General features: G+C 37.0%; 1 protein-coding gene across 1 annotated transcript; it reads left to right on the top strand.

Annotated features, from left to right (window-relative positions):
• Nucleotides 1-659: 659 nt before the first annotated feature.
• On the top strand, nt 660-2620 carry LOC130978156 (uncharacterized). The gene is made up of 5 exons (XM_057902237.1): nt 660-1510; nt 1670-1836; nt 1942-2146; nt 2257-2378; nt 2463-2620. Exons 1-5 carry the CDS (start codon nt 660-662, stop codon nt 2618-2620), a joined length of 1503 nt encoding a protein of 500 aa, XP_057758220.1.
• Nucleotides 2621-9661: the final 7041 nt, after the last annotated feature.

The raw sequence follows: 9661 nt of genomic DNA, 5'->3' as shown, positions 1-9661 counted from the left end.
GGCGTTTAACGCTGGGAATTCTGAGGGTGACTTTGAACACCGGTTTGGGCCATCAAATCTTGGGCAAAGTATGGACTATCATATATTTCTGGAAAGCCCAGGATGTCTACTTTCCAACGCCGTTGAGAGTGCGCCAATTGGGCTTCTGTAGCTCCAGAAAATCTACTTCGAGTGCAGGGAGGTCAGAATCCAACAACATCTGCAGTCCTTTTCAGTCTCTGAATCAGATTTTTGCTCAGGTCTTTCAATTTCAGCCAGAAAATACCTGAAATCACAGAAAAACACACAAACTCATAGTAAAGTCCAGAAAAGTGAATTTTAATTAAAAACTAATAAAAATATACTAAAAACTAACTAAAATATACTAAAAACATACTAAAAACAATGCCAAAAAGCGTACAAATTATCCGCTCATCAAGGAACAACAAAATCCGAGTCAGTTACCAACTAAGGAGGTTGTTGGAGGCGATCCAAAAAAGAAAGCAAAAATCATTATTCCTCCTATGTTTGCACCAAGAACAACTCCTGGAAGTCAACCAAGTCTGAAAAGCGTGTTTCAAAACAAAGAGGCGCTTCATGAAGTTGATAAGCGAGTGGCTAGATGGCTTTTGGATTGTAGGATTCCTTTCAATGCGGTTATGTCACCTTTTTTTTAAGATATGTTGGATGGTGTAGCTGGCTTTGGGCCTGGTTATAAAGGTCCTTCTTATGACTCTTTGAGGGTTAATTTATTAGCCGATCTCAAAAGGGAGTGTCAAATGGTTGTTGATAGCTATAGGTCTGCTTGGAAAGAAACTGGATGTACTCTCATGGCTGATGGTTGGACAGATCAAAGGCAAAGAATATTGATTAATTTTTTGGTTTATTGTTCGAAAGGGTTGTGCTTTGTGAAATCTGTAGATGCCTCAAGTATGGTTAAAAATGCTTCTAGCTTGTGTGACTTGTTTTCAGAGGTGATTGAATGGATTGAACCTGATAATGTTGTTCATGTAGTGACCGATAATGCTGCGAATTATGTTGCTGCTGGTAGGCTTATTAATAAGAAATTTGAAAATATTCACTGGTCACCTTGTGCTGCTCATTGCTTGAATCTTATTCTAAAAGATATAAGCAGCATGCCACATATTTCTAGCCTTGCAACACGTGCTTCGAAGATTACCGTGTTTGTATATAATCATACGGTGTTCTTGTCCTGGCTAAGACAAAAAGAGGATTGGAGGGAGATTGTTCGTCCAGGTGCAACTCGTTTTGCCACTGTCTTCCTCACATTGATGAGTATCCTTGAGCGCAAATCGGAATTACAACAATTGGTTGTTGATACACACTTTACCGGACACAAATTAGGAAGGAGTGCTAATGGAAGAGCTGTGAGTGCAATTATCCTAGACAATAAATTTTGGGATGATTGTTTTACTGTATGCCAAATTGTGAGTCCGTTGATTAAATTGCTGAGGTTGGTAGATGCCGATGATAAACCATCATTGGGAATTGTTTATGAAGGTATGCTGAGGTCAGAAAATGGAATCAAAGAAATGTTCAAGCATAGGAAGAGTGCATATCAACCTTACACAGAGATTATCAACTCAAGATAGGACAAACATTTGAAAAAAAATCTTCACGCAGCAGCCTATTTCTTGAATCCTGATTGCTTTTTTTCTGAAAATTATAGAGAATCACCTGATGTCATGCGAGCTTTACTTGATCTTGTTACATTGCATTGCAAGGTTAATAATTTAGATTCAGTTGAGGCAATGAAAGAAATACACTTATATAGAGATCGAAAGGAAAGCTTTGATAGGCCTGAAGCTGTTCCAGCTGCAAAAAAACTTCAACCTGGTAATAATATCTGTTTGATAATAAGCTTTAGTTATTTAATTATTTTATGTTTTGATTTCCTTAATTTTATAACTAATACTTGAGATATGGGATTGTAATTTATAGATGAATGGTGGAGGTTATTTGGTAGTTCTGCTCCATGTTTACAAAAAATGGCAGTTCGCATTCTTAGCCAAGCATCTGTTTTTTCAGGGTGTGAAAGGAATTGGAGTCTTTTTGATCAAATTCATACAGCAAGAAGGAATAGATTGGAGCATGATAGGCTAAGTGATATTGTGTATGTTACATATAATTTGCGTCTTAAATCCAGGTAATTTATATTTCATCCTTTCATTTCATATCATTAGATTTTGTATAGCTAATATACTAGGCTTATCATATATTGTATTTAATTTGTTAGGAATGAAAGAAAAAAAAAAGAAAGCAAAAGTCACAATATGATCCAATCGATATTGAAACTATTGATAAGGTTGATTTTTGGGTGACGAAAGAGGTTGTTGAAAAAGAGCCTGATCTTCCAAGTAATATTGAAGACTTGCTTGGTGAGTATTATAGTTTATTGAACATACAATAAATTACAATAGCTTTGATCTTTAATTTATTGATAATGTGTTATATTTTCTTAGATGAGATTGATGCTGATTTAGATCAAGGTGGTGGTGGTGGTAGTACTAGTACATTTTATGCTGCACCACTTGCTTTTTCTGGTCCAAGTAGTGGAAATGAAGGTGATGAAATCAATGACGCAAATTTGCAACAAATTATGGACGATTTTGATGGTTGATGACAAATTTGGCTCATTTTGATGCTGCTATGTTATGTTTGGTTGTTTGTTTCTTGACTTTTGAACTTTGAATTTGTATTTGAATGAGATTATAACATTTGGTTTATGTAGTACTTTTAATTTGAATGATATTTTCAAGTTTAGATTAGACTATAATTATATTTTTATGTGCTTATTTATATTTTATTTATTATTTTATTATAAAACGGTTTTTACGGTTCAACCACGGTCGCACCGGTTGAACCTATGAACCAGTGAACCAGTACCTAGAGTGGTTCGATGACCGGTTCGGTTTTCAGAACCTTGCTTTAACCACTCAGTCTCAAGCTTTTCACTTGGACCTTCATGACACAAGCACATGGTTAGGGACAGCTTGATTTAGCCGCTTAGGCCTGGATTTTATTTCCTTGGGCCCTCCTATCCATTGATGCTCAAAGCCTTGGATCCTTTTTACCCTTGCCTTTTGGTTTTAAGGGCTATTGGCTTTTTCTGCTTGCTTTTTCTTTTTTTTTTCGCAAGCTTTTTACTTTTCACTGCTTTTTCTTGCTTCAAGAATTAATTTCATGATTTTTCAGATCATCAATAACATTTTTCCTTGTTCATCATTCTTTCAAGAGCCAACAATTTTAACATTCATAAACAACAAGATCAAAAATATGCACTGTTCAAGCATTCATTCAGAAAACAAAAAGTATTGTCACCACATCAATATAATTAAATTAAATTCAAGGACAATTTTTGAAATTTATGTATTTCTTGTTCTTTTGAATTAAAGCATATTTCATTTAAGAGAGGTGAAGGATTAATGGATTTTATTCATAGCTTTAAGACATGGTTACTACACACTAATGATCATGAAGTAGAGACACAAAATATAGATAAACACAACATAAAAACCGAAAAACAGAAAGAAATAAGAACAAGGAATGAATCCACCTTTAGTGGCGTCTTCTTCTTGAAGGACCAACAATGTCCTTAAGCTCTTCTATGTCCCTTCCTTGCCTTTGTTGCTCCTCCCTCATTGCTCTTTGGTCTTCTCTTATTTCATGGAGAATGATGGAGTGCTCATGATGTTCCACCCTTAATTGTTCCACATTGTGGCTCAAATCTTCTAAGGAAGTGTTGAGTTGTTCCCAATAGTTGTTGGGAGGAAAGTGCATCCCTTGAGGCATCTCAGGGATTTCTTGATGATGAGCTTCCTCATCCATTTCTTGAGAACCGTGGAGGGTCTCTCTTGCTTGCTCCATCCTCTTCTTGGTGATGGGCTTATCCTCTTCAATGGAGATGTCTCCTTCTATGATAACTCCAGCTGAGTAACATAGATGGCAAATAAGGTAAGGAAAAGCTAGCCTTGCCATGGTGGAGGGCTTTTCGGCTATTTTGTAGAATTCATTGGAGATGACTTCATGAACTTCTACTTCCTCTCCAATCATGATGCTATGAATCATGATGGCCCGATCTACAGTAACTTCAGATCGGTTGCTAGTGGGAATGATGGAGCGTTGAATGAACTCCAACCATCCTCTAGCTACAGGCTTGAGGTCCAGTCTTCTTAGTTGGACTGGCTTGCCTTTGGAGTCTCTTTTCCATTGAGCTCCTTCCACACATATGTCCATTAGGACTTGGTCCAACCTTTGATTAAAGTTGACCCTTCTAGTGTAGGGGCGTTCATCTCCTTGCATCATGGGCAAGTGGAACGCCAACCTCACATTCTCCGGACTAAAGTCTAAGTATTTCCCCCGAACCATTGTGAGATAATTCTTTGGACTCGGGTTCATACTTTGATCATGGTTCCTAGTGATCCATGCATTGGCATAGAACTCTTGAACCATTAAGATTCCGACTTGTTGCATGGGGTTGGTTAGGACTTCCCAACCTCTTCTTCGGATTTCATGTCGGATCTCCGGATACTCATTTTTCTTGAGCTTGAAAGGGACCTCAGGGATCACCTTCTTCTTTGCCACAACATCATAGAAGTGGTCTTGATGGCTCTTGGAGATGAATCTTTCCATCTCCCATAACTCAGAGGTGGAAGCTTTTGTCTTCCCTTTTTCTTTTCTAGAGGATTCTCCGGCCTTAGGTGCCATTGATGGTAATGGAAAAACAAAAAGCTTATGCTTTTACCACACCAAACTTAAAATATTGCTCGCCCTCGAGCAAGAGAAGAAAGAAGAGAAGAAGAAGAAGAAGAAAATGGAGGAGAGTGAGTGGAGATGGATTCGGCCAAGGTATAGTAGAGGGGGTAGTGTTGTGTGAAAATGAAGTAGATGGAAGGGTATATATAGGGAGAGGGGAGAGGGTAGGTTCGGCCATTTAGGGTGGGATTGGGGGGGAAAATGTTTTTAAATTTTGAAGGTAGGTGGGGTTTATGGGGAAAAGTAGATGGATGTGAGTGGTGAATAGGTGATTGGGAAGAGAGATTGAGGTGATTGGTGAAGGGTTTTTGGGAAGTATGACATGGGGAAGAGTAAAATAGGATTAGGAGGTAAGGTGGGAATATAGTAGGTGGGGATCCTGTGGGGTCCACAGATCCTGAGGTGATCCTATGGGGTCCACAGATCCTGAGGTGTCAAGGAATTCCATCCCTGCACCAAATAGGCATGTAAAATGCCTTTGCATACCATTCTGGCGTTTAAACGCCGAGTGGTGCACATTCTGGGCGTTCAACACCCATATGTAACATGTTTCTGGCGTTGAACGCCAGTTTCATGCTTGTTACTGGCGTTCAGCGCCAGCTTTTCCTCTAGGCACATTCCTGGCGTTCAAATGCCAGAATGTTGCTTGTTTCTGGCATTCAGCGCCAGATTCATGCTCTGTTCTTGCGTTGAACGCCAGCCAGATGCTCCTTACTAGCGTTGAACGCCAGTCTGTGCTTCCTCCAGGGTGTGATTTTTCTTCTGCTGTTTTTGATTCTGTTTTTAATTTTTATATTTTTTTCGTGACTCCACATGATCATGTACCTAATAAAACACAAAATAACAATAAAATAAAAATTAGATAAATAAAATTGGGTTGCCTCCCAACAAGCGCTTCTTTAATGTCAATAGCTTGACAGTGGGCTCTCATGGAGCCACAAAGTGATCAGGTCAATGTTGTATAGTCCCAACACCAAACTTAGAGTTTGGATATGGGGTCTTAACACCAAACTTAGAGTTTGGTTGTGGCCTCCCAACACCAAACTTAGAGTTTGACTGTGGGGGCTCTTCTTGACTCTGAACTGAGAGAAGCTCTTCATGCTTACTCTCTTTTGTCACAGAGGGATGGCCATGTGCCTTAAACACAAGGTAGTCCCCATTTAGTTGAAGGACTAATTCACCTCTGTTGACATCTATCACAGCTCCTGCTGTGGCTAGAAAAGGTCTTCCAAGGATGATGCAATCATCCTCTTCCTTCCTAGTGTCTAAGATTATGAAATCAGCAGGGATGTAAAGGCCTTCAACCTTTACTAACACGTCCTCCACTATTCCATAAGCTTGTCTCAATGACTTGTCTGCCAATTGTAATGAGAACAAGGCAGGTTGTACCTCAATGATCCCCAGCTTCTCCATTACAGAGAGTGGCATAAGATTTATCCCTGACCCCAGATCACACAGAGCTTTTGCAAAGGTCATGGTGCCTATGGTACAAGGTATCAAAAACTTGTCAGGATCTTGTTTCTTTTGAGGTAAAATTTGCTGAATCCAGGTATCCAGTTCACTAATGAGCAAGGGAGGTTCACTTTTCCAAGTCTCATTACCAAACAACTTGGCATTCAGCTTCATGACAGCTCCTAAATATTGAGCAACTTGCTCTCCAGTCACATCTTCATCCTCTTCAGAGGAAGAATAGTCTTCAGAGCTCATGAATGGCAGAAGGAGATTTAATGGAATCTATATGGTCTCTATATGAGCCTCAAATTCCTTTGGATCCTTAATAGGAAACTCCTTCTTGCTTGAGGGACGTCCTAGGAGGTCTTCCTCACTAGGATTTTCGTCCTCCTCCTCCCTTGTGCATTCGGCCATATTGATTATATCAATGGCCTTGCACTCTCCTTTTGGATTCTCTTCTGTATTGCTTGGGAGAATACTGGGAGGAGTTTCAATGACTTTCTTACTCAGCTGGCCCACTTGTGCCTCCAGATTTCTGATGGAGGATCTTGTTTCACTCATGAAACTGAAAGTGGTCTTTGACAGATCAGAGACTAGATTGGCTAAATTAGAAGTGTTTTGTTCAGAATTCTCTGTCTGTTGCTGAGAAGATGATGGAAAAGGCTTGCCATTGCTCAGCCTATTGCGTCCACCATTGTTAAAGCCTTGTTGAGGCTTTTGTTGATCCTTTCATGAGAAATTTGGATGATTTCTCCATGATGAGTTATAGGTGTTTCCATAAGGGTCACCCATGTAATTAACCTCTGCCATGGCAGGGTTCTCAGGATCATAAGCTTCTTCAGAAGCTGCCTCTTTAGTACTGTTGGATGCATGTTGCCATCCATTCAGATTTTGAGAGATCATGTTGACCTGTTGAGTCAACACTTTGTTCTGAGCCAATATGGCATTCAGAGCATCAATTTCAAGAACTCCTTTCTTTTGAGGTATCCCATTATTCACAGAATTCCTCTCAGAAGTGTACATGAATTAGTTGTTTGCAACCATATCAATGAGTTCTTGAGCCTCTTCAGGCGTTTTCTTTAGGTGAATAGATCCACCTGCAGAATGGTCCAATGACATTTTCGAAAATTCAGATAGACCATAATAGAATATATCTAATATGGTCCATTCTGAAAACATGTCAGATGGACATCTTTTGGTCAGCTGCTTGTATCTTTCCCAAGCTTCATAGAGGGATTCACCATCTTTTTGTTTGAAGGTTTGAACATCCACTCTCAGCTTGCTCAGCTTTTGAGGAGGAAAGAATTTATCCAAGAAGGCTGTGACCAGCTTATCGCAAGAGTCCAGGCTATCCTTAGGTTGTGAATCCAACCATATTCTAGCTCTGTCTCTTACAGCAAAAGGGAAAAGCATGAGTCTGTAGACTTCAGGATCAACTCCATTCGTCTTTACAATCTCACAGATCTGCAAGAACTCAGTTAAAAACTGATAAGGATCTTCAAATGGAAGTCCATAAAACTTCCAGTTTTGTTGTATTAAGGCAACTAGCTGAGGTTTCAGCTCAAAGTTGTTGGCTCCAATGGCAGGAATGGAGATGCTTCTTCCATCAAATTTGGACGTTGGCTTTGTGAAATCACCAAGCATTCTCCTTGCATTATTATTATTTTCGGCTGCCATCTCCTTCTCTTGTTCGAAAATTTCTGAAAGGTTGTTTCTGGATTGTTGTAATTTAGTTTCTCTTAGTTTCCTTTTCAGAGTCCTTTCAGGTTCAGGATCAATTTCAACAAGAGTGCCTTTTTCCCTGTTCCTACTCATATGAAAGAGAAGAAAACAAGAAAAGAAGAGGAATCCTCTATGTCACAGTATAGAGATTCCTTTATGTTAGTAGAAAAAGAAAGGGGAGAAGAATGTAGAAGAGGGGATTCGGATATTTAGATGGAGAGAGGTGAAGAGAAGTGTTAGTAATTAAATAATTAAATAGAATAAGAAAAGAGAGGGAAAATTTCAAAAATAATTTTAAAAAGGGGTTAGTAATTTTCGAAAATTAAAGATAAATATAATTAAAATTAAAACATGAAATAATTAGTTAATTAAAAAGAATTTTTGAAAAAGGGGTGAGATATTTTCGAAAATTAGAGAGGAAAGAGTAGTTAGGTGGTTTTGAAAAAGATAAGAAACAAACAAAAAGTTAATTAGTTAGTTGAAAAAGATTTTAAAATCAAATTTTAAAAAGATAAGAAGATAAAAAGTTAGATAAGATATTTTAAAATCAAATTTTGAAAAAGATAAAATTTTGAAAAAGATAAGATATAAAAGATAAGATAAGATATGTTTAAAAAAGATTTAATTTTAAAATTAAAATTGATTACTAACAAGAAACAAAAAGATAAGATTCTAGAACTTAAAGATTGAACCTTTCTTAACAAGAAAGTAACAAACTTCAAATTTTTGAATCAATCACATTAATTTTTAGCTTATTTTCGAAAATTTGATATAAAGATAAGAAAAAGATTTTGAAAATATTTTGAAAAAAGATTTTTGAAATTTTCGAAAAAGAGGAAAAATTGGAAAAGATATGATTTTTGAAAAAGATTTTGAAAAGATAGGATTTTTAAATTTTTGAAAATTTGACTTGACTTGTGAGAAACAACTAATTTTAAAAATTTTTGACCAAGTCAACCCAAAATTTCGAAAATTTGGAGAGAAAAAAGGAAAAGATATATTTTTGATTTTTTGAATTTTTAATTGAGAGAAAAACACGAAAATGACCCAAAACATGAAAATTTTGGATCAAAACACAAAATGCATGCAAGAACACTATGAATGTCAAGATGAACACCAAGAATACTTTGAAGATCATGATGAACATCAAGAACATAATTTTGAAAAATTTTTGATGCAAAGAAAACATGCAAGACACCAAACTTAGAAATCTTTAATGCATGGACTCTAACAAACGAAAAATGCATATGAAAAACAACAAACAACACAAAACAAGAAAACATCAAGATCAAACAAGAAGACTTGTCAAGAACAACTTGAAGATCATGAAGAACACCATGAATGCATGGAGTTTTCGAAAAATATAAGAAAAATTTTTAAAGCATGCAATTGACACCAAACTTAAAAATTGACTCAAGACTCAAACAAGAAACACAAAATATTTTTGGCTTTTATGATTTTCTAATTTTTTTTGTATTTTTATTAATTTTTTCGAAAATAAAGTTTGGAAAAACGAAAAAGAAAAGAAAAATTTTGAAAAAGATTTTTGAAAATTTTTTGAAAAGAAAATTACCTAATCTGAGCAACAAGATGAACCGTCAGTTGTCCATACTCGAACAATCCCCGGCAACGGCGCCAAAAACTTGGTGGACGAAATTGTGATCACATCAATGTAGTATTCTTTGTTGTTGTATGGAATCATTATTATGGCACTTATGTGTGGACACAACTT

This window comes from Arachis stenosperma, chromosome 1 (assembly GCF_014773155.1).
Source record: "Arachis stenosperma cultivar V10309 chromosome 1, arast.V10309.gnm1.PFL2, whole genome shotgun sequence".
In the NCBI taxonomy this organism is placed as follows: Eukaryota; Viridiplantae; Streptophyta; class Magnoliopsida; order Fabales; family Fabaceae; genus Arachis; species Arachis stenosperma.
Note: the sequence above shows the minus strand (reverse complement) of the source record. Positions and strands in the feature narration are given on the sequence as shown.

Excerpts from the sequence above, each read along its gene's own strand:
- LOC130978156 (XM_057902237.1), top strand. The coding sequence starts at position 660 with ATGTTGGATGGTGTAGCTGGCTTTGGGCCTGGTTATAAAGGTCCTTCT. Across the intron at positions 1,837-1,941 it reads TGCAAAAAAACTTCAACCTG|ATGAATGGTGGAGGTTATTT; the intron begins GTAATAATATCT and ends TGTAATTTATAG. Across the intron at positions 2,147-2,256 it reads AATTTGCGTCTTAAATCCAG|AAAGCAAAAGTCACAATATG; the intron begins GTAATTTATATT and ends GAAAAAAAAAAG.